General features: G+C 38.1%; 1 protein-coding gene across 1 annotated transcript in view; it reads right to left on the reverse strand.

Moving 5' to 3' along the window:
* The window catches only part of LOC126253158 (gem-associated protein 5), a 413,052-nt gene that overhangs the window by 184,178 nt on the left and 202,536 nt on the right, over positions 1-26,338 (reverse strand). The window contains exons 11-12 of the mRNA XM_049954316.1: positions 16,373-16,566; positions 166-293 (exon numbers count right to left, since the gene is read on the reverse strand). Coding sequence (XP_049810273.1) covers positions 166-293; positions 16,373-16,566 — 322 coding nt within the window. The remainder of the gene's footprint in view (positions 1-165; positions 294-16,372; positions 16,567-26,338) is intronic.

Genomic DNA, 26,338 nt, shown 5'->3' on the forward strand with positions numbered 1-26,338 from the left:
CTATATGAAATAGTGGACCACAGCTCACCATAATTAAGCTCGAGTCCAACAGGCAAAGCACTGCTCATCTCAATAATAAAGTAATTCATCCTTTTCTTAATCTACTAAGTTCACTGACTGATATACAATTCATTTCAATAATCCTTATTAATATGAGATACTTAACTGCGCTGTTCCATCATACGAAGCAGATACAAGCTGGCCACTAATATGTGGACTCCAAGACACACTCACTACCCTGCTCAAATGTCCACTCAACTCAGCCATTGGTTTTCTGTCAGTGGTTGCACTACCTAAAGCAGAAAAAAATAAACTGGAATCTAATATTTACAAAATTAGCAAAAGATTACCAAGCAATTATTAGCATGCCATTCAAAGTTAAACGCTTTTTCTAATAACACGGAAGATAAAAACTTAAATCTGATGGGCATAGTAAGTGCAAAAATAAATTTAAAAATAATATCAGTGCTACAAACCAACAATGAAACCTGAAAAAAATACAACATAACAAAACAATTAAAGGTATCAGTTCCATCAATCAGCAATCAACTTCAAAGTGTATAATCTGCACTATACCCATACCTATATCAAAAACAAATTCAGAGATAGGCTGTGATTAGGGTCACTGATATGTATCTAATGACAAGTCTGTTAGAAATACATGTACTTAGGTGGAAAAAAATGGAAACTAAAATAGGATATCTGAGTTCAATTCCCCATGTGCAAATACATTTTTCTGACATTTATGGCTCAAATCAGTGTACTATATTGAACAATTTATATTCTTAAACAAATAATTTCTAAACAAAACAATAGGTCAGTAAAACAGACTTGGTCGAAAGTGTAGTCTGATTAACATAATGTCTTAACAACTTTATTGCCAGTTCCAATCAGCGAATAGGTGAAAGTGCTGTGTCTGACAATAAAATTGTTAAAACAAAGTGTGTTTGTGGTTGGCATTAACATTAAAAGTCAAGAAGGAATATTGCAGTATCAACGATCTGTTGATTGACTGCACTCGGTGCATTGCCCACAGCTCTCATCTTCACAGAAGATACCTTTAAATCAGCTACCAATGAACTGCTGCTACAGAGGGCTCGTTACACACCGCCAGGTGGTACTACACATGCCATCAGGTGATGCTGAATTCGCATCACCTCGCTGCCTGCAATTATGACTGATCCATGTCTTTTTAAGCCACTGCACTCAGAGCTCCACTTCTGATTGTCTTCAGATCATCATCAGGGATCAGACTACTACCTGATCACACCAAGTGTACGGATGACAGTGGAGTGAGATCTTACGAACATAGTAAAATGTCAGTGAGACTTTATGAATCCAGTGTAATGACATTGCTACTTCAAGTGCTAGCAACTATTCGAAACTGGTACTAGTGGAACAGAAAAAGAAAGAAAGAAAGAAAGAAAAAGAGAGAGAGACTAAAGGATTATAACTTATGAATGCTTTACATAGGATTATGTATTATCCTTCTATAGTTTTTGAATTCTAAAATGTACATCCAGTTCATTACATCAATGGATGTAGCAGATATTTCTGCTGACAAATTCATGATTGTGACTACTCGGATCCACAGAGGTAGTTTCGACACAGTTGTATAATAAACTAATTAAAATTTTCTTCACTGCCAGTGGAATTAACTGAAATTTGTCTTTTCTAGAAATATCTAGAAGTGGAAAGTGTCTCGATTTTTTCATTTTTGCATTATTATTATTATTATTATATTATTATCATTACAGTATTCCTTAATTTGTTATATCTATTCTTGCAGTGTTTTAAATTTAGTATATAATGGCAACTTCTGGAGCAAAAACCCTGCACTTATTCAGTTTCAGAGCCAACAAATTCAACAGTTACTGGCAAGCATTACCAGACTGCTAAATCCATAGTAAGCACAAGAAACTATAGCTTAAGCACAGAACTCTGGAGGCCAAGTGCCACCGCCGCCACCTCCATTCCACTATTTTGATGAGAAACAAGAGGAATGGAAGGAGTACTAAATCCAGCTCAAACATTTCACAGCCTACAAAATCATAGGTGACTCATGATGTTCTTTCTTTTGTCCTTGGGTAAGGAGTGTCCATATTTAGGTTCCATACAAAACTGTTCCCTCATGCAGAACCCCAAGCCCTATCCTACGAGGAAGTCACTAGCAAACTTGATGAATTTTTTTGAAATGTAGATTCATGTAACTGCTGCTCATTTTAAACTTTTTCACATGCATCATAATAGTAATCAGTTTTGCTAAAAGTGGATCGCTGAACTCAACGGCATGACTGGAAACTATAAATTTAGCTGCACTTGTGGAGCTTCTATTCAAGATGAAAAATTTCATGATGCCTTTATTCAGAACCTTGCAGACAAGACAATGAGATTCTGAAGCATTGCAATCCTTGTCGTAATGACCAACTTAAAGTATCAAAGCTCAGACAATATGAAAATTAACTTTAATTTGCTTGTTGTTGCATAGCTCAACAGCTGGAAGCCATGGCATAAGCAGAATGTGAGATGCTCAGCAACTTATACTGCAAATTCACATGCTCTGAAGTCTTGTGTCACGTGTTATGTCATACACGATCACAAACACTCCTCCTCCAGCTAAGCGAAATTCCAACACTGTCAAAAATCAGGACACAAGCAGCAAGTGTGCCTCCAACAGAAGCACAAAGCACATTCTGTCCCAATTCAACCTAGATTTGAGCAAATGGAGACTAATATGATCTCACATTATGAATTTATACCCGCTTCTCCTGGCAATGCTCATAGGGACTGTAGATGCAAGTGCACAAATTGCGAATCAACACACAGAGTACAAAACTTGGCTAATTTGCATCATCTCTCCTCACATGAATAAACAGCAAATGACTCTGTCCCTCACAAAACAGAAAAAGCAGTCCTCCAAAAGCTGAACTGACAGTCTCATACGGAGAAAACCCACAAACTCATATCTTTACAGATTTGCAATCAATTTGTACCATTCCAGTTACATAGTATTGCTTCAGTCACAATTGATTCATCAAACTACTTATGAGCAATTGGGGACAAAGTATCTCTGTGTTTGAGATGTGTACTTTGCTAGTAAAATACTGAAATATGGCTGTACCAGTGCTATTCACAATAGTACAAACACACTCATGTCTTAGTATATTTGGCATCTATGCATTTGATTTGTTTGGATTAGATATTGAGGACAATGTACATGCTATTGATATACAAGTTTCTCATGTCAGCATTTATTAATCATTTGAAAAATGAGGACATTTGTTTGATGGCACATTGAGATGTGCAAAGAATTTTCTGACAAAAATCACAATCAAATACAATGCTCAGACAAAAGTACCACTCCAGCCTTCCAATGCCTCATGCCATTAATGATGAAGTTGTTTCTGAACTTGTCTTAAAACCTATTTCAGCTATTCAATGGGCATCTGCTCTGGTTATCACAAGAAATCTGAACAGGAGAATTACACTTTTGCTGACTTTAAGCACCACTTGACATCAAATGGTTATCGATTCTTTCGCAGTTCTATGTACTGAGGAGCTAACTGGACAATTCTTTTCTAAGACCGATGTAGTTGATGCTTACCTCCAACTTCCCCTGGATGAGGAAGAAAAGAGGGAAAAAAAGAGGAGGTCAATAAAGATGTTAGCTCATATCAGTACCAGCATCTTCCCTTTGGAAGCGCATCTGTTTCTGCGTTTTTTCTACACATTCTTGAACAAGCTATGTTGAAATTTTTGTCATGTTCAAATTATTTGGATGACATCACTGTATTCTGACAAATGGTGGAGCAGCATCTCAAATCTCTTTTTCTAGTTTTAACTGGCACAGGGCATAAGTCTAATTTATAGAAGTGTTCATTTTTCAATACAGAAATTGCATATCTGGGACATTTCATTGACATCCATGTCGCTCGCCCCTTGACTGAGCATTTAGTGGCCATCTGAAAATTGCTTCCTCCTAAGGATGTATGAGACCTTCAGCCAGTTCTGATAAACTGACCTGTTGTTGTTGTTGTGGTCTTCAGTCCTGAGACTGGTTTGATGCAGCTCTCCATGCTACTCTATCATGTGCAAGCTTCTTCATCTCTCAGTACCTACTGCAACCTACATCCTTCTGAATCTGCTTAGTGTATTCATCTCTTCGTCTCCCTCTACGATTTTTACCCTGCACGCTGCCTCCAATGCTGAATTTGTGATCCCTTGATGCCTCAAAACATGTCCTACCAACCGATCCTTTCTTCTAGTCAAGTTGTGCCACAAACTTCTCTTCTCCCCAATCCTATTCAATACCTCCTCATTAGTTACGTGATCTACCCACCTTATCTTCAGCATTCTTCTGTAGCACCACATTTCGAAAGCTTCTATTCTGTTCTTGTCCAAACTATTTATCGTCCACGTTTCACTTCCATACATGGCTACACTCCATACAAATACTTTCAGAAACAACTTCCTGACACTTAAATCTATACTCGATGTTAACAAATTTCTCTTCTTCAGAAACGATTTCCTTGCCATTGCCAGTCTACATTTTATATCCTCTCTACTTCGACCATCATCAGCTATTTTACTCCCTAAATAGCAAAACTGCTTTACTACTTTGAGTGTCTCATTTCCTAATCTAATTCCCTCAGCATTACCCGATTTAATTTGTCTACATTCCATTATCCTTGTTTTGCTTTTGTTGATGTTAATCTTATATCCTCCTTTCAAGACACTGTCCATTCCGTTCAACTGCTCTTCCAAGTCCTTTGCTGTCTCTGACAGAATTACAATGTCATCGGCAAACCTCAAAGTTTTTACTTCTTCTCCATGAATTTTAATACCTACTCCGAATTTTTCTTTTGTTTCCTTTACTGCTTGCTTTATATACAGATTGAATAACATCGGGGAGAGGCTACAACCCTGTCTCACTCCTTTCCCAACCACCGCTTCCCTTTCATGCCCCTCGACTCTTATAACTGCCATCTGGTTTCTGTACAAATTGTAAATAGCCTTTTGCTCCCTGTATTTTACCCCTGCCACCTTTAGAATGTGAAAGAGAGTATTCCAGTCAACATTGTCAAAAGCTTTCTCTAAGTCTACAAATGCTAGAAATGTAGGTTTGCCTTTCCTTAATCTTTCTTCTAAGATAAGTCGTAAGTTTAGTATTGCCTCACGTGTTCCAACATTTCTACGGAATCCAAACTGATCTTCCCCGAGGTCCGCTTCTACCAGTTTTTCCATTCGTCTGTAAAGAATTCGCGTTAGTATTTTGCAGCTGTGGCTTATTAAACTGATAGTTCGGTAATTTTCACATCTGTCAACACCAGCTTTCTTTGGGATTGGAATTATTATATTCTTCTTGAAGTCTGAGGGTATTTCACCTGTCTCATACATCTTGCTCACCAGATGGTAGAGTTTTGTCAGGACTGGCTCTCCCAAGGCCGTCAGTAGTTCTAATGGAATGTTGTCTACTCCCGGGGCCTTGTTTCGACTCAGGTCTTTCAGTGCTCTGTCAAACTCTTCACGCAGTATCGTATCTCCCATTTCATCTTCATCTACATCCTCTTCCATTTCCATAATATTGTCCTCAAGTACATCGCCCTTGTATAAACCCTCTATATACTCCTTCCACCTTTCTGCCCTCCCTTCTTTGCTTAGAACTGGGTTGCCATCTGAGCTCTTGATATTCATACAAGTGGATCTTTTCTCTCCAAGGGTCTCTTTAATTTTCTTGTAGGCAGTATCTATCTTACCCCTAGTGAGACGAGCCTCTACATCCTTACATTTGTCCTCTATCCATCCCTGCTTAGCCATTTTGCACTTCCTGTCGGTCTCATTTTTGAGACGTTTGTATTCCTTTTTGCCTGCTTCATTTACTGCATTTTTATATTTTCTCCTTTCATCAATTAAATTCAATATTTCTTCTATTACCCAAGGATTTCTAGCAGCCCTCGTCTTTTTACCTACTTGATCATCTGCTGCTTTCACTACTTCATCCCTCAGAGCTACCCATTCTTCTTCTACTGTATTTCTTTCCCCTATTCCTGTCATTTGTTCCCTTATGCTCTCCCTGAAACACTCTACAACCTCTCGTTCTTTCAGTTTATCCAGGTACCATCTCCTTAAATTCCCACCTTTTTGCAGTTTCTTCAGTTTCAATCTGCAGTTCATAACCAAGAGATTGTGGTCAGAATCCATATCTGCCCCTGGAAATGTCTTACAATTTAAAACCTGATTCCTAAATCTCTGTCTTACCATTATATAATCTATCTGATACCTTTTAGTATCTCCAGGATTCTACCAGGTATACAACCTTCTTTTATGATTCTTGAACCAAGTGTTAGCTATGATTAAGTTATGCTCTGTGCAAAATTCTACAAGGCGGTTTCCTCTTTCATTTCTTCCCCCCAATCCATATTCACCTACTATGCTTCCTTCTCTCCCTTTTCCTACTGATGAATTCCAGTCACCCATGACTATTAAATTTTCGTCTCCCTTCACTACCTGAATAATTTCTTTTATCTCGTCATACATTTCATCAATTTCTTCATCATCTGCAGAGCTAGTTGGCATATAAACTTGTACTACTGTAGTAGGCATGGGCTTTGTGTCTATCTTGGCCACAATAATGCGTTCACTATGCTGTTTGTAGTAGCTAACCCGCACTCCTATTTTTTTATTCATTATTAAATCTACTCCTGCATTACCTCTATTTGATTTTGTATTTATAACCCTGTAATCACAAGACCAAAATTCTTGTTCCTCCTGCCACCGAACTTCACTAATTCCCACTATATCTAACTTTAACCTATCAATTTCCCTTTTTAAATTTTCTAACCTACCTGCCCGATTAAGGGATCTGACATTCCATGCTCCGATCCGTAGAAAGCCAGTTTTCTTTCTCCTGATAACGACATCCTCTTGAGCAGTCCCCGCCCAGAGATCCGAATGGGGGACTATTTTACCTCCGGAATATTTTACCCAAGAGGACGCCATCATTATTTAATCATACAGTAAAGCTGCATGTCCTCGGGAAAAATTACGGCTGTAGTTTCCCCTTGCTTTCAGCCGTTCGCAGTACCAGCACAGCAAGGCCGTTTTGGTTAATGTTAAAAGGCCAGATCAGTCAATCATCCAGACTGTTGCCCCTGCAACTACTGAAAAGGCTGCTGCCCCTCTTCAGGAACCACATGTTTGTCTGGCCTCTCAACAGATACCCCTCCGTTGTGGTTGCACCTACGGTACGGCCATCTGTATCGCTGAGGCACGCAAGCCTCCCCACCAACGGCAAGGTCCATCGTTCATGAGGGGGGGGGGGGGGGTGTAAAAACTGACCTATTATATCAAATTTATTTGGACTGCAGTGCAAATTGATGCTCCTTTGTATCACCTCCAGTGTGAAAATGTTCCTTTCCAATGGACTGGAGAATGCAAACTACCATGCACACTTAATTACGCATGTCTTATTCATTTCGATACTAAAAAATATCAGTAGTGCTTGCAGTTGATACGAGATCATAGGGAGTGGGGACAATTTTATCTCACAAGGTTGGAAACACTGAATGCCCCATAGCTTTCGCTTCGAAGACACTGAACGAGGCCCAAGCCAGTTATAGTCAGCTGGGAAAGGAAGCCTTACCCACCATCAATTGTGTCATGAAATTTCATCAAAATCGGCATGGTTGAAACTTCTCATGACGGATCAAAAGCTGTTGTCTGCTCTTATTCGTCCGATGAAAGATAAGCCTGATCATACAGCACGAACCTGCAACACTGGTCACTACTTCTGCCCAATTATCAGTATGAAATTCTCTATCGCCCTACTGCACAGCAGCAAATGCAGACACTCTTGTCTCATTTACCTATGGGAAATGATCAGGAATTCAATGCATCAGAAGCTTCTTGTCTTCAAACTGACCAACCTAATACGCACACGCAGCAAGATTTTCCCATTGATAGTTGAGAGATCACACAAGCTACTGAACGAGATCAATCACTACAATTGCCCAAGTATTACATTTGGATGGGTTGGCCTGTAATCTGGAAACAATTCCAGATGCCAAAGTATGTAAATACTATGCACAATACAACAGCCTTTCTCCTCAGAATGAACAAACAATTCATGATTACCACTTCACTGCAACAATATGTTTTGAAACTATTACGTAGAAGACACTGGAGAATCATTAGAACTAAGCAGCTAGTGCACCAGCACTGTACATGGCTTGAGGTGGACGAGCAAAGAGAACAGATGACTGCTCCACAGTCATGTGTGCATTGATAACCGAGCAGTGCTACGCCAAAAATTTGTAAATTGGCTTCAACCTGACAGTCACTGGAAATGCATAAGTGCTGATTTTGATGGTCCTTTGCCAAGTACATGGTGGGTGATTACCATCGATGCACACAGTAGATATCCATATCTCTTTCCAATGAATTTGACAACTAGCGCTATCACTTGCTAGATGGTGCAAATCTGTTTTCATGTCCAACTTGTGGCTGCCTTGGGGAGTTGGCAACACTGCGCCGACGCGGACTCTTCGAGTATTTGCTGCACTAAATAATTATAAAAAGCATTGTTATTAAGCTATTTTTAAACGTGTACAGGTGTTATGAATATAATATAAGTGTTGTTGAATTAGTGGAAGTGTTAGTGAAGAATAAAATAAGATTAAACGGGGTAAGAAGCGTATTTTTCTTCTCGCGCCTGTAGCACGAATCCTAGGCCTAATTTCACACGCGCGAATCGTAAGTAAGCAGTGAATTAAACTTCTAGATAAACGTTTCCAGTTGGTATAAATATAAGTGTTGTTACATTAGTGGAAGTGTTAAAGAAGATTAAACGGGGTAAGAAGTTTATTTTCCTTCTCGCGCCTATAGCACGGATTTTAGGCTTAATTTCACGCGCGCGTATCGTAAGTAAACAGTGAGTTATATGTAATCGCCAGTTTTTTTTTATTCAGTACTCTTTCAATTTATTTATATCTGCCTGAATAGTTTCTGGGGTCCTTTGTTTACGTTTTAGTCACTACTTAAATCAGCTTATACGATTTCTGTTTTTACCATGAGTGAGAAGTGTGTGACATGCCGTAGGATCGTTAGTTCCGGGGTATGGTGTGATGGGTGCTGTAGTTTCTTTCATTGGGGCAAATGTAGTGGCGTGGGAAATGGGGACATAAATGAGGCTCACCAGTGGTATTGTAGGATCTGCAGTAGAGATAGGAAAATACTGGAACAGGAAGGGAAAATTGCAGCTCTTCAAGCTGACCTAGACAAGGCAAGGGAGGATCTGGACAGGTTAAAGTGGGAGAAGAGTGAACAGAGGTGGGAAGTGGCAACAGGTAATAGGGGGAACAGGCAAAGGAGAGCATCAGACAGCTTTGTCATAAATCTTGAAAATAGATTTGACCTGTTGCCTCAGTCAGAATCGGATGAGCCTCATGTAGCTGAAGCTGTAGAAAAGGCACAACAAGTTTTCAAGGACTTGAAAAAGGTAGGGAAATTTGTAAAGAGAAAGAAAGTTCTGTTGTTAGGTAGTTCCCATGGTAGAGGTGTTGGCCAACTACTGCAGGAAAATCTAGGTCCAGAGTACCAGGTCACAAACTTTTTCAAGCCTAGTGCAGATCTGGGTCAGGTAACAGAGGATGTAGGTGCTTTATGCAAGGATTTCACAAAGGAGGATGCCGTGGTTATAGTGGGTGGTCCGGGAAATAGCATTGGCAGAGACTCTGAATATTCCATAGAGAGTGACCTGGTGAAGATAGCGTCAGCAACGAAGCATACGAGTGTGGGATATGTGTCTGTGTTGAGACGCCTTGATCGGCCTCATTTGAACTCTTCTGTAGGGAGGGTGAACTTGGAGTTGGAGTGGCTGCTTAGGACGGATATAGGGTCCCATATTGGTTTGATTCCTGTGGATGCTATCGATAGGTGGGACTACACTAGGCATGGCCTTCACCTCAATAGGAAAGGGAAGGGAAAACTGTCTGGGTTGATTGCAGAAAACTTAAGGGGGGACACTGGCACAAGTGGTAAAATACCAGTGGTCACAGGTGTCAGAGAGATGCCTTTTTTAGGATAGGGAAGGGGGAAAGAAAACGAGTTTTAAGAGAGATTGGCAGACACACTCAGTTTGAGAAAACAGATGAACAGGAGTCAGATTTTATCATACAGCCTCCATTTAAACAGTGTTTAACAGAAAGTAATCAGAAACTGCCAGTTCATCTTCGCCAAAGCAGTTACAATCCCATTAGTATGCAGTATCAGTTATCTTTATTACACCAGAACATTCCAGGACTTAGAAATAAAGTTGAACTACTCATTTGTATCGATGAAATGAATTCATCTAACCAAATTGACATAATCTGCCTCTCTGAACATCAAGTGACCACTGATATAGATATGTTAGACATTTCAGGATTTAAGCTAGCTTCCTACTTCTGCAGAGTAGATATGGATGGAGGAGGAGTTGCCACATTTATCAAAAAACTGCCATAAATTCAAGAACATTGACATTGATAAATTCTTGTTTAGAGCAGCATCTAGAAGCATGTGCAACAGAAGTAGAGTTCCATAACAGATCCTATATAATAATAACTATTTACCGAGCACATGCAGGAAATTATAATCTATTCTTAGATCATCTAGAAGCTCTTTTGGGTTATTTAACAGGAAGAAACAAAGAAATTTTGATTGCTGGTGACTTTAATACAGATTTTCTAATGCAATATTCCAGTAAACATTCACTGCAGTTAGTAATGTTGTCTTTCAATCTAACTCACACTGTAAACTTTCCAACTAGGATCACTAAATCCTCAAGGACAGCCATTGATAACATTTTTATAGACAAATCAAAGGAACAAAATCATATCATAAAACCTGTTATAAATGGATTATCAGATCATGACATGCAGCTCCTTGTTTTAGATGTAAATTCTAAGCAGATTATCAAGACTGCTAAATCTGAGTACAGGAGAGTAGTCAATCAACCAAAAATTGAGTGTTTTAGAAAACTGCTCAAAGATATGAACTGGAAAGATGTTTATAGTGCTCATGACATGAATGAAAAATATAACACATTCATGAACAATGTCAGTACCATGTTTGAAAGCTGTTTTCCTCTAAAAGTTACTCAAATTAAACAGAAGTCTATAATAAAACCATGGATTACACAAGGAATAAAGATTTCCTGTAAGACAAAAAGGAAAATGTATCTGTCGACCAAGAATAGCTCCAATGCTGATGATTTAGCTAAATACAAGGAATACTGTAAAACATTAAAAAAAGTAATTCAGACGTCTAAACAAATGCACTACGAGAAGAAGATAGCAATGTCAGGGAACAAAATAAAAACAATTTGGGATATAGTGAAAGAGCAGACTGTTAGAACCAGAAAGGAACAGGAGCAAATAGCACTAAGGGTAGATGACACATTAGTAACTGATGGGCATAGTGTGGCAAATCTATTTAACAAGTACTTTATATCCGTTACTGATAGAATGGGACTTTCAGGATCAGTAAATAATGCCCTTGAATATCTGAAACTAGCCTTCACAAATAGCTTCAAGTACATGAATATATCACTCACTTCACCAAAAGAAATAACGTCCATAATAAAATCTTTAAAAACAAAGCATTCTAGTGGGTATGATGAAATATCAACAAAGTTAATTAAGGCATGTTCTTGTGAGTTTAGTACAATTCTAAGTTACTTGTGTAAACAGTCAATTATAACTGGGACATTTCCTGACTGGCTAAAATATGCAGATGTTAAGCCTCTATTCAAGAAAGGGGATAAAGAGATACCATCAAACTACAGACCGATTTCACTTTTGCCAGCATTCTCAAAAATTTTAGAAAAAGTAATGTACAGGCAGCTGCTCAACCATCTGACCACAAATAACATATTATCAAGAACACAGTTTGGATTTCTGAAGGGTTCTGATATCGAGAAGGCTATTTACACCTACAGTGAAAATGTACTTAATTCATTAAATAACAAATTACAAGCAGCAGGTATTTTCTGTGATTTGTCAAAGGCATTTGATTGTGTGAACCACAACATCCTTTTAAGTAAATTAGAATTCTATGGTGTCACGGGCAGTGCTGCAAAATGGTTCAAGTCATACCTCACTAACAGGAAACAAAGGGTGTCAGTGCAAGGGACTAGTGAATTAAGTCATCAGTCATCATCATCAGAATGGGAAGAAATTACATGTGGTGTCCCACAAGAATCCATCTTAGGGCCATTGCTTTTTCTTGTGTGCATTAATGATCTCTCATCAGTTACACTGTCAGAAGCAGAGTTCATTTTGTTTGCAGATGACACAAGTATTGCAATAAATAGTATGTCAAGTGTAGTTCTAGAAAGATCTGCTAATGACATTTTCATGGATATTAATAAATGGTTTAAAGCCAACTCACTGACATTAAACTTCGAAAAGACTCACTATATGCAATTTAGAACCTGTAAGAGGTTTCCACCCAGCATATGCATAAAATACAAAGAAGAGCAGATAGAAGAGGTTGACAGTCTTAAATTCCTGGGAATACAACTTGATAATAAATTCAGTTGGGAAGAGCACACCACAGAACTGCAGAAACGCCTTAACAAATCTGTATTTGCAATTCGAGTGTTAGCAGACATAGGCAACATAAAAATGAAAAAGCTTGCATACTTTGCCTACTTTCATTCCATATTGTCATATGGTATAATATTTTGGGGTAACTCTTCAAGTCAAACAAAAGTTTTCAGAGTCCAAAAGCGTGTAATACGTATTATTTGTGGAGTAAATTCACGGACGTCCTGTAGAAACCTCTTCAAAGAACTGGGTATACTAACTACTGCCTCTCAGTATATTTACTCATTAATGAAATTTGTCCTAAATAATATATCTCTTTTTCCAACAAACAGCTCAGTTCATACATACAATACCAGGAACAAAAATGATCTGCACAAGGACTTAGAAGCACTTACTTTAGTTCAAAAAGGGGTCCACTACTCAGGAACACTCATCTTCAATAATTTGCAGTAAACATAAAAAAATTTAGTTACAAATAAAGATCAGTTTAAAAGGAGCCTGAAAGACTTACTAGTGGCCAACTCCTTCTACTACATTGACGAATTTTTTAATAGAAACAAATGATGTATTGTATATATTCATACTATTAGTATTGTTATTTCAGCTTTAAAAAAAAAAAAATGACATGTTCCACATCCACGAGGATCTCCTCAGCACAGATCTATGGAACATAATCTAATCTAATCTAAGCCTAGGCCTGTTAGCCGTCTAGTCTGCTGATAGCGGCAGTTTGATACAGTTGTTTCACTCTAAGTGACCTCGTGACTGCCATTGTATTTCAATGGAACATTTTATTCCAATTGACAAACATGTTATATTTTTACAGTTTAATTTTTATTCTTGTAATTTTTTCAACTTGACAAGAGCATTTTTGCTCAGATGTTTTTCACCTATGGTGTGATTACATGTAAGTACACTGTTTGTACAATATATTGAAGTAATCCTATTAATTATATTGTATTTTTGAGCCATGTCATTATATTTTTTTTAGATAAACCTATGTAGTTTTTATTCTGGTGAAGACCGACTTAGAGCTGTCAAAACCATGGTCAATTTGGCAACGATTTTATGCAGCCAAGGTGGCTATACGTACATTCTGTAATTAAACACTGATCTTTCATTTTTTTAAATGTTAACTTGTGGCTTCTTTTTCTTGTTTTCAACTCTTAATACATCATAATTGTGTTTGTACTAAATGAAGTAAGTTATTTTTTCTGTAATTAAATTTTAATTATTTTATTAAACAATGTCTATTCACTATCTAAGGTATTGCAAGGCTAAGTGTACACAGATCTATCAAGACCCAGTGACGTAGCAGCCTCATTAACTCTTCACATCACTGCCATTTACTGCTGGCCCTTACACTCCCTAATGCTTTCTATATAATCAAATATTTAACTTTCTAAACCATTTCCTCTTGGCATAAATGATGACAGAGCCAAGTAACCAGTTAAACTGTTCAAGATAGGGAATTATGCCTCAAGATATTATTCGTCTATGGTCTAGATAAGACAAACTGCATATGAGGAAGACAATGACGAACTGCATTCTCCACCATATAAGTATAAAGCAGAAGATTCTCACATCAAGTCTGCATCTGCATTGCTTCCACTTAATATTTATACTGTTGTTAAAGCTTGCACAAAATCATCAATCAAATGAATGTCACATTAGATCATCAAAATCCTGACATGGTTGGATGGCCCTGTCCTTAATGCTCCAAATGTTCTCAATTGAGGAGAGATCCGGTGACCTCGCTGGCGTAAGTAGGGTTTGGCAAGCACGAAGACAAGAAGTACAAACTCTCGCCATGTGTGGGTGGGCATTAACTTGCTGAAATTGCAAGACCGTGATGGCTTGCCATGAAGGGAACAAAATGGGGCATAGAATATAGTTCACATACCACTGTGCTGTAGGGCTGCTATGGATGAGAACCAAAGGGATCCTGCTATGAAGAGAAATGGCACCACAGACCATCATTCATGGTTGCCAGGCCGTATGCTGGGCAACAGTCAGACTGGTATACCACTGTTGTCCGGGACTTATCTTTGGCTTGGAATCTCATTGACTGGAGTAGAACTGTCTTTGGTGATGAGTCCTTCTTCGAACTGAGCTCCGATGACCAGCAAAGATGTATCTGGAGACACCCTGGGCAGCGGTGGGATACCAACCTGACTGTTGCCCACCCTACGGCCTGAGAGACAGGAGTAATGGTCTTGTGTGTCATTTAATTTTATAGCAGAACCCCTTTGGCATCCTAGCAGCACAGCAGTATATCGACTATTTTAGATGTCCTGTTTTTTTGCCCTTTGCGGCAGGCCATACTGGGCTTACATTTCAGCAAGTTAATGTGCACATGGGGAGAGGTTCTACTGTTGTCTTCAGGCTCGCTAAACCCTATCTTGGCCAGCAAGGTCATTCAATCACTCCCCAATCAAGCATGTTTGGAGCATTATGGGCAGGGCCTTCCAACCACCTCAGGATTTTGATGATCTATGTGCCAGTTGGACAAAATATGACATGTTATCCCTCAGGAGGAAATCCAATAAGCCTATCAATTAATGTTAATTTGAATAAATGCTTGGCATGAAGACGAGAGGTAGACCAACACATTACTGATATGCTCAATTTCTGAATCATTTTCTCTTGAATATAACATCCATTTTTTTCAGAAATTGTAATCATTTGTTTGTCTGTGCATGTATATCATATTTATGGATTTCCGTCCCATTTGTGTACTCCCTTTGTTGTACGTAGTCTTCTTTAATATAGTTCAGAGTTATTTATATCTACATGTATTTGTTAATAAATTATGCATCTATTAGTCATCCACAACATCTACCTTGCAAGTCAGCAACCTGATTAACCACTGACTGTTTATCTGCATAGTTTAATTAGCACATGAAAGGTGAAAGATGATGACTACTGAATATTTTAATAGCTTGACTCAAATACTAGTGTCACTTAACAGTAATTCTCCTGGTGCACAAAAATTGTACTCTCGTGTCATTACTGTTCCACTCACAGTGTCATTCTGTAACGGACAATGTAGATGGCTAGCAAGGTCAGGAGTGTGCTGCACACTTGTTCAACAATCATTAATTTACTCTTAATATTTTCTTAGCTTTTCAGATTGTCTTTCAAAATATTTGTAACAAGTGTTTATACTTAAGAGACCACAGCAACAATATGCCAAACATAGAAATGGACAATCTATGACATACTAATGAAGAGCATGGAGTACAGCTGGCCTTTTCTACATGAACATCTGTAGACAAAAACAGCCCCAAATATAAAAAAAGATCACTGCAGATGCCTCAAATGATTTAGCAAAACATATCTGAGCAATAAAAACAACAAACTATAGTTAAAAATACAGTTAATCATTCACAAAATCACACAAACCAAGGATTGATGAGCACTGGAATCAACATTGTTAGTGTCACCAATGATCACATTTTTGCAAGTGTAAGTGACAAATAGGAAATCAAAAATCACACAACATTGCAAAGGATTGCATGAGACCTTCTCAATACTACGATTAGTCACAGTTTTGTTTACATCCTCAAGCATTTAACATTTAAACTTAATGTTCTTTAAATCAACCTGAAAAAATGTTATGATAAACTCTGCTCTTACATGAACTTGTTTTCCATCAATAAAACATCTTCCATTTGGTTAAAGGAATGGAGTGGGATGATTTTGGACACAATAGGATAATGCGGTGATACACGACTCATTAAATACACCACATGAACATTGCTCTTTTCTTATAAATAATTACATACCTTCCAACAGGCGCTTTAAATCATATACTTTAATTACTGTTTCATTAGATGCAACTGCCAACCAGTTCCGACATACTGAGAATTCTGTATCAGTATAGGTGCTAGCAGGATGCCACACCAAAGACTGTATTGCTTTCTTATGAGGGTAAAGTTTGATTTCTAATAAATCAGGAATTTTCCAGACTTGGACGGACCTGCAAAAAGTAAAACAAAATAAAACTAAATCTGTATGGTGATTCTGTACGGTACAGTTATTATACATTATTTGTTTTATTCTCTTTATTTGTTATTTTTATGCATATTTACTACTTACTATTCACTGCTTTCTATAATCTTTGACCAAAAGAAGACAGTGCTTACTACATTTACATGTCCCACACCTTTTTCTTCAAGTTTTCTTACACACACACATATTTTCACCAATGGGATGCTCCGATCTATTAGTGGTATACTTCCGGGTGTACAGCCAATTTGTTGTTTCCATTTTATGCACTATTTTCGACAACCTTCCCTCGATGTGTTAGTTAACAGAAGACTATCTGAAACACTGGATCACAGTGTAAATAGGCAGCTCAGAAGGTGTTCCATACATAGAGCTCTAACACTCTCACAATGAGTGACTCGCTCAGTAATTACATCAACAAACAGTACAGGGCGAGTCAAAAGTCCTTGGACACCTTCATAAGTTGGAAGATTAAAGGGAAAATTGAAATGTGATAATGGGAACATAGGTTTGACGTGGGGCCGTAACTTTTGGAGTGAATGTCATTTATGGCCGCAATATTGAAATCCGCCATTTTGGATTCAAGTAATTTTTTTTAAATGGGAAGGGGGGTGTATGACACACAAAATGACACTAGATTGAGCTCTGAAATTGAGTGATGTAATTTGTTTTTGTCCATCTTGTACAGTTTAGAAGTTATTAATGTTCAAAGTTACCTTGATACATGTGTTGTGGCAGTCGGTATGAAGGTAATTTCCCAACTTGACTTGATTGAAATGTGGAACATGGATAATTCTTTACTAAAAAAAAATTGTACAGGGTGGCAAGACTTGATGCTATCAATATGAACCTACTGCAAAACAACAAAGTGCAGAAATTCTAATGAAGGGTCAACAGCTTGATGACATAACTGACATTCAAGCCGATGTGACGCCAGAGATGAGCAAGATTCCAAAGAATTACTTTTCTGACAGTTTCACATGCTTGTAAGAATTTTCTGCGTGTTGTACTCAGACGAAGGGAACTTTGTTGAGTATCTACAACATTCAAAACACCATTTTAATGCTTCTCTATGTTTTATTAATCCAGTCTCGACACTTTTTGGACTAGTGCATTACACGAATCCCTGTGAAAAAGTCAGTACATTTTCCCATCCCAGAACAGTCCCGAGGAACTAACAGTATAACAATAACAACTATTAATATCAATAATTTAATGATTTAGTTAACTTCACAAATAAATGTGCAAAATAATGCCAAAGAACTAGTGTGCGTCACAATGTAAACTATAGTAGTTTTCTTGTGCAAGGCAATTCAATTTGTTCCATTGCAAATGATAAAAATCACAATTTTTGCATGAATTTCATTATTAGTTATCAATAGCTACAATGGAAATGCGAGTAACGTAGCCCTTGGAGTCCAGAAGACAATATTGTTGGAGTCCAGAAGACAATATTGTTATATGTAGATTTGTTATGCGTTTTAAGATAAAACTTGTAATCTTACGAGAAAAAAAGTTGTCCTCAAAGGAATTTTTAGAGGCTGAATAATTATTCATGACATTTTAATACAACCACAAGAAGAAAACAATTACACTACTAATCTTTAATTAAATAGCAAAACTAGTTACATGAGGTTCTAGGCTTGCAGCTGGATGACAATGACATCTTACCATATTTAGGCCCCTGGGGTATGACTCATGCAAGAGGTTGAGAGTAAATGTAGCATTGGCAAGATGAAGAGATTGGTCTGCTTAGCCATAAAATGCAGAATTAGCAGCATACCAACTGCTGTGATGGTGACCATGCTGATCATGCCCCTCTACACCTTTGGATTACAATGGAGGCTACAGCAGAGGCATTGTAGTGATGTATTGCACAACACTTACAGAACCTGTGACGAAGCAAGCTGGGATATTTTTTACCTCCCTTCTTGTTTTACCATCTGCCTTCTTCAATTCGTTTTTTTCACTTTTAACTAATTACCATTAACATGTGTGAATATAAACTGTGTTTTCATAAAAGGGAAAGGTTGGCCCTCAGTTTTAAAGAATATCACACCAAATCTAATCTTGTGCTTAGTTTTATGTAGGTAATTGGTTTACTAATTCATATTGACTATTCTGTGTTAGTATCTTTTGTTGTTGGGGGAAATCGGTAATTGTCTCGCAACTTAAATTCAACTTTTGACGTATAAACAAACATAAATTCTGTATTCATTATAAACGTTTGGAGGAACAACTAATAGTAATCTTAAAGTATCTATTTGGCTCTATTTGTAAATATGTTAGCAAAACCATCCCTTCATTAATTCCAAAGTAGTTAACAGTTTTGTCAAAAGTATTGTTTGCATACTTATATTTGTTAATTTCATGATTTAAACAAATAATTCGAACTACCTCTTCTAGTAGAAAAAACTGTTACAAAAGGACAAATTTTTCAATGCATTCAGTTAATTTAATGAGTTAAGTTTTAATTGTAATTTCTGTGTAGTTTCAGTACCTATTATTGTGAGGATAAATAAAGGCCCAATTTTTGGTCAAAAAATAGTCAGTCCACAGCCAAGTTTCAGACGAGGAACCTGTGTTGGTTAGAATGACAACAATGCATCAACTAAACAGTGAAATAAGTGTTAAACCAATAGGCCGTGTGTTAAAACAATGACAATGTCTACTCCATATGTACCTTTCTATTCTTCAAGAACTGTATACTTTGTGATTAGGTTTTTACTGCTTGTAGATGATCAATAATAAACTATTGTAGCAGTATGCGGAAGTTTGCCTGCAAACTATTAATGTGGCTCATGGAAAGTTAAACAATAGTGCACTGGCCATATTAAATGTGTATATGGGGTAGTTGTGAAAAGTGGAAGTAAAAGACTGTAAAACGCGACTGAGCATCTGTCATCTACATCATTTAAAGTAGTCTGTATTTGAGTTCCACACCCCATTTTTGAGGTAGTACATTGACACCGAGGACAACAAACGAAGAACTAAATAAAGCAGGTAGAACTGCTACAAACCAATGAATGATGATCGCCACCAGCAGATATGTTTTAGTTTGAACAGTGCGTTTAGACTTTTATACTCTTTGGAAGTTTCAATGGTTTTGGGCATGTAATCTGATCTGGTTGGAACCAGCATTTCTACAGGGCATGACAATAGCTGCTTTATTATGATCCATGGTATCTGCTGATTTATGTAGTTTCTACCAAGCACTCTCATCCTGGCTCAGAGATGCACCACAGATTAGATTAGATTAATACTTGTTCCATAGATCATGAATACGACACTTCATAATCATGTGGAACGTGTCAGGTTAATAAAAGATGTCTGTACAAGATATTACATGACACAAAATATTGCATGACACTAATGTTTGCATGACACTAATGTTTAAGTTGTTTTTTTCCCCCTTAATTTATATCAAAAAATTTAGCCAATGAGTAGAAGGGGTTGTCATCTATAAATTCTTTTAATTTATTTTTAAATGTTGGTTGGCTATCTGTCAGGCTTTTGATGCTGTTTGGTAGGTGACCAAAGACTTTTGTGGCAGCATAATTTACCCCTTTCTGTGCCAAACTCAGATTTAACCCTGCATAGTGAAGATCATCATTTCCCCTGGTGTTATAGCTATGCACACTGCTATTACTTTTGAACTGGGTAGAAGCTTGCACAGGATAGCGTAGCATGGAGGGCTGCATCAAACCAGTCTCAGGACTGAAGACTACAACAACAACAACGAGGATGAAATAATGATGAAAGACACAAAACACCCAGTCATTTCGAGGCAGAGAAAGTCCCTGACCACGCCAGGAATAGAACCCGGGACCCTGTGCGCGGGAAGCGAGAACGCTACCGGAAGACCACAAGCCCCACATACCATAGAGCAGTGAGTACCATGACAATTGGCATTATGTCACAAAAACAAGAGAAGATGTTAAACTTTCATTAATATTTTGGAGACCTGTCACTTTATGTAGAACCAAATGCATGAAATACAATATCCCATGTACTGGAATCAATTATTACAAAATGTTAACATTTATTGAAATGGAAGAAGCGCATCCAGACTTGACCGGTACTAGGGAAGAACATAAAATATTGTGGTTGACTGTTTGTTCCTAAGATACTTTGCATTTCCCCCACAGGAAAGGCAATGGATAATCCATACCTAAATATGTGTCAGCACATATGAAAATTCAGAAAAATTATGCTCCTTTTGTGGTTATGAAGAAATGTTCTTTCTTCATTAACAATGAATCATACAGTAAGAAAGACTCACTTCAGTTACTCTTAAAACTCAGTTAATTATGGCACGCCACACACTATGATGCTATTTTAAAATCCATTCATGATGGTTAATCGTGGAGCGAGATCCGATCATTCAATGTCGCCACAAAAAACTTCTATCCCTTGAATCTGCTCAAAAATCTCACTGTTACAAAAAGAAACCAATTTATACCACCACTCATTTTCCTTTCTATAAGAGGGTCATTGAGAAAACCAACATATCCTCAGATACAGCAGAACTTAACGTTTTAAATAGAGGTCTTAAATATAATATCTCAACTTGTCTAGATCAGACTACTGTTAATCAACTGAGTGTGTGAAAATTGCCAGAAACTGTTAACAGCAGTCATAGAAAGAAAAAGAAAAATAACCAATAAATTTTTTTTGTAATCTAAAACTTCGCTGATTCTTGTATCACATCAAAAACAGTAAATTCCAACCTAGCCATTATACAAAGTATTATGAGTTTTCAAAATGACAGTTCATTCTTACATCTATCTATAAGTAGTAGGACATCATCCAAAATTGTCAGTCTGCATTTTTAAAGTAAATGAGTAACATCTATGTAGGACGTGCTCTCGTTGTTGACTCACATCACAATTACGTACATCCAATATGTGAAAATACATGGACTGACAAGTGTGAAACTCAATAATTTTCAAACAAGTACTGTGGACTGTCATTGTGAACTGATTGAGTTATTGTTAGATTCAATGACTCATTTGATGGACTCACTTAAATGAACCACTGGAATGTAACTGTCTTTTAACAGGAACAATACTAAGTGATAACTGCAATATTTTCAAATCAAAAGGAACTGTTTACTTCATTCTGTAATTGAAAATGTTACCACTGTGATTGTGCATGCTAGCCTGAAGACCTGTGTTAATAATTTGTTTGTAGTGTAAAAACTGGACACCATAATTAATAACTGAACTTCAAAGGAATTAAATGTGTGCATTATCATCATCTAAACTGTGGTGTCATGTACGTCAATGAACAAACACCATTGTTGTTGTGGTCTTCAGTCCAGAGACTGGTTTGATGCAACTCTCCATGCTACTCTATCCTGTGCAAGCTTCTTCATCTCCCAGTACCTACTGCAACCTACATCCTTCTGAATCTGCTTAGTGTATTCATCTCTTCGTCTCCCTCTACGATTTTTACCCTCCATGCTGCCCTCCAATACTAAATTGGTGATCCCTTGATGCCTCAGAACATGTCCTACCAACCGATCCCTTCTTCTGGTCAAGGTGTGCCGCAAATTTCTCTTCTCCCTAATTCTATTCAATACCTCCTCATTAGTTATGTGATCTACCCATCTAATCTTCAGCATTCTTCTGTAGCACCACATTTCGAAAGCTTCTATTCTGTTCTTGTCCAAACTATTTATCGTCCATGTTTCACTTCCATACATGGCCACACTCCATACAAATACCTTCAGAAACGTCTTCCTGACACTTAAATCTATACTCGATGTTAACAAATTTCTCTTCTTCAGAAACACATTTCTTGCCATTGCCAGTCTACATTTTATATCCTCTCTACTTCGACCATCATCAGTTATTTTGGTCCCCAAATAACAAAACTCATTTACTACTTTAAGCGTCTCATTTCCTAATCTAATACCCTCAGCATCACCCGATTTAATTCGACTACATTCCATTATCCTCATATTGCTTTTGTTGATGTTCATCTTATATCCTCCTCTCAAGACACTGTTCATTCCATTCAGCTGCTCTTCCAGGTCCTTTGCTGTGTCTGACAGAATTACAATGTCATCGGTGAATCTCAAAGTTTTTATTTCTTCTCCACGGATTTTAATTCCTACTCAATTTTTCTTTTGTTTCCTTTACTGCTTGCTCAATATACATATTGAATAACATTGGGGATATGCTACAACCCTGTATCACTCCCTTCCCAACCACTACTTCCCTTTCATGTCCCTCGACTCTTATAACTGCCATCTGGTTTCTGTACAAATTGTAAATAGCCTTTCGCTCCCTGTATTTTACCCCTGCCACCTTCAGAATTTGAAGGAGAGTATTCCAGTCAACCTTGTCAAAAGCTTTCTCTATGTCTACAAATGCTAGAAACGTAGGTTTGCCTTTCCTTAATCTATTTTCTAAGATAAGTCGTAGGGTCAATATTGCCTCACGTGTTCCAACATTTCTACGGAATCCAAACTGATCATCCCTGAGGTTGGCTTCCACCAGTTTTTCCATTCGTCTGTAAAGAATTCATGTTATTATTTTGCACCGTGGCTTATTAAACTGATAGTTCGGTAATTTTCATATCTGTCAAAACCTGCTTTCTTTGGGATTGGAATTGTTATATTCTTCTTGAAGTCTGAGGGAATTTCACCTGTCTCATACATCTTGCTCACCAGATGGTGGAGTTTTGTCAGGACTGGCTCTCGCAAGGCTATCAGTAGTTCTAATGGAATGTTGTCTACTCCAAGGTCCTTGTTTCGGGTTAGGTCTTCAAGTGCTCTGTCAAACTCTTCATGCAGTATCATATCTTCCATTTCATCTTCATCTACATCACCTTCCATTTCCATAATATTGTCCTCAAACACATCACCCTCATACAGAACCTCTATACAGTCCTTCCACCTTTCTGCTTTCTCTTCTTTGCTTAGAACTGGGTTTCCATCTGAGCTCTTGATATTCATGCAAGTGGTTCTCTTTTCTCCAAAGGTCTCTTTAATTTTCCTGTAGGCAGTATCTATCTTACCCCTCATGAGATAAGCCTGTACAGCCTTACATTTGTCCTCTAGCCATCCCTGCTTAGCCATTTTGCACTTCCTGTCGATCTCATTTTTGAGACGTTTGTATTCCTTTTTGCCTGCTTCATTTACTGCGTTTTTATATTTTCTCCTTTCATCAATTAAATTCAATATTTCTTCTGTTACCCAAGGATTTCTACTAGCCCTCGTCTTTTTACCTACTTGATCCTCTGCTGCCTTCAATATTTCATCCCTCAAAGCTACCTATTCTTCTTCTACAGTGTTTCTTTCACCTATTCCTCTCAATTGTTCCTTAATGATCTCCCTGAAATGCTCTACAACCTCTGGTTCTGTCAGTTTATCCAGACCCCATCTCCTTAAATTCCCACCCTTTTGTAGATTCTTCAGTTTTGATCTACAGTTCATAACCAATGGATTGTGGTCAGAGTCCACATCTGCCTCTAGAAATGTCTTACAATTTAAGACCTGGTTCCTAAATCTCTGTCTTACCATTATATAATCTATAGGAAACCTTCAAGTATCTCCAGGCCTCTTGCATGTATACAATCTTCTTTTATGATTCTTGATCCAAGTGTTAGCTATTAAGTTATGTTCTGTGCAAAATTCTACCAGGCAGCTTCCTCTTTCATTTCTTACCCCCATTCCATATTCAACTACTACATTTCCTTCTCTTTCTTTTCATACTACCAAATTCTAGTCACCCATGACTATTAAATTTTCGTCTCCCTTCACTATACGAATAATTTCTTTTATCTCATCATACATTTCATTAATCTCTTCGTCATCTGCGTAGCTAGTTGGCATATAAACTTGTACTACTGTGGTAGGTGTGGGCTTCGTATCTACCTTGGCCACAATGATGCGTTCACTGTGCTGTTTGTAGTAGCTTACCCGCATTCCTATTTTTTTTATTCATTATTAAACCTACTCCTGCATTACCCCCATTTGATTTTGTATTTATAACCCTGTATTCATCTGACCAAAAGTCTTGTTCCTCCTGCCACCGAACTTCACTAATTCCCCTATATCTACCTTTAACCTATCCATTTCCCTTTTTAAATTTTCTAACCTACCTGCCCAATTAAGGGATCTGACATTCCATGCTCCGATCCGTAGAGCGCCAGTTTTCTTTCTCCTGATAACAATGTCCTCCTGAGTAGTCTCCGACTGGAGATTTGAATGGGGGACTATTTTACCTGTGGAATATTTTACCCATGAGGATGCCATCATCACTTAATCATACAGTAAAGCTGCATGTTCTCGGGGAAAATTACGGCTGTAGTTTCCCCTTGCTTTCAGCTGTTCGCACTACCAGCACAAAAAGGTCATTTTGGTTAGTCTTACAAGGCCAGATCAGTCAATCATCCAGACTGTTGCCCCTGCAACAACTGAAAAGGCTGCTGCCCCTCTTCAGGAACCACACGTTTGTCTGTCCTCTCAAAAGGTACCCCTCCATTGTGGTTGCACCTACGGTACAGCTATCTGTATCGCTGAGGCACGCAAGCCTCCCCACGAACGGTAAGGTCCATGCCATGATCAAGAATGATGCTAACTAGGAGAGGCTTTAATATCTAGGTAAGTTCTGCAGCAAGGTCTGCACACAATTACAAGAGATGTATTCTTCATTAACAACTCACAAGCATGTTTCTAGGTTCTCATCTATGCAAAACCTTCTTAGTTCAATATTTTTCACTCTGTGTTCAATTTTTACATGTGTGAATATTTTTTGTAGATCATGTTCGGTGCCTTCAATAAAGTGTTAGAGAGAGACATCTCTTTCACTCCACCACAGCTTCAACTATATTTACTTTTTTGCAATTAGTTCCACCAGAGCCCATTTTATGTCAAACTCGGACTCCCAGAATCATAAAAGTTATGTTGCAAAATGCAGATAAAATAATGTTTTGCTTATCATGGAAAAAAAACTATTGTAATCAAACAATGGAAAATCCAGGATGGAATGTACAAACATTATGAAAAGGAAAGTTGTATCTCACCATATAGTGGAGATGCTGAGTCGCAGATAGGCACAACAAAAAGACTGTCAAATTATAAGCTTTGGGACAGGGCTGAGGGACAGTGAAGTACTCCTTGGGAGTGTACAAGGGCGAGGTGGAGAGTGGGTAGGGCAGCTAGATGCAGTTGAGAGGTTAGACGGAGGGCAGGGAAGAGGGAGAGAGGTGGAGGGTATGGGGTGGATTGTAGAAACATAAAAGGTAAAAAGACTGGGTATGATGGTGGAGTGAAGGCTGTGTAGTGCTAGATTAGGAACAGGGAAGGGGCTGGATGGGTGAGAAAAATATCTAGCAAACGTTGAGGCCAGGAGGATTACAGAAACGTAGGATATATTGCAAGGGGGAGTTCCCACCAGTGCAATTCAGAAAAACTGGTGTTGGTGGGCACAGGCTGTGAAGTAGTCACTGAAATGAAGGATGTCGTGTTGGGCAGCGCACTCAGCAAGAGGGTGGTCCACTTGTTTCGCCACCAACCCTACCAATCAGACTCAACCAAAGACCAATGTTGAACTCTGCCTGACTCAGTTCAGTCCTCCAGCCAACCGTGATCCACCCCCACAGCCCCCAAATCACCCCCTGTTGACAGAACTTCTTAACCTCGAACCTTGCCTCACAATCATTCCCCAAATTTCTCAACATGCAAATTAATCTTACATCCACAGAATCAGCAGCAGTCCACCATCTAAAAA

The sequence above is a fragment of the Schistocerca nitens genome, chromosome 4 (assembly GCF_023898315.1).
Source record: "Schistocerca nitens isolate TAMUIC-IGC-003100 chromosome 4, iqSchNite1.1, whole genome shotgun sequence".
In the NCBI taxonomy this organism is placed as follows: Eukaryota; Metazoa; Arthropoda; class Insecta; order Orthoptera; family Acrididae; genus Schistocerca; species Schistocerca nitens.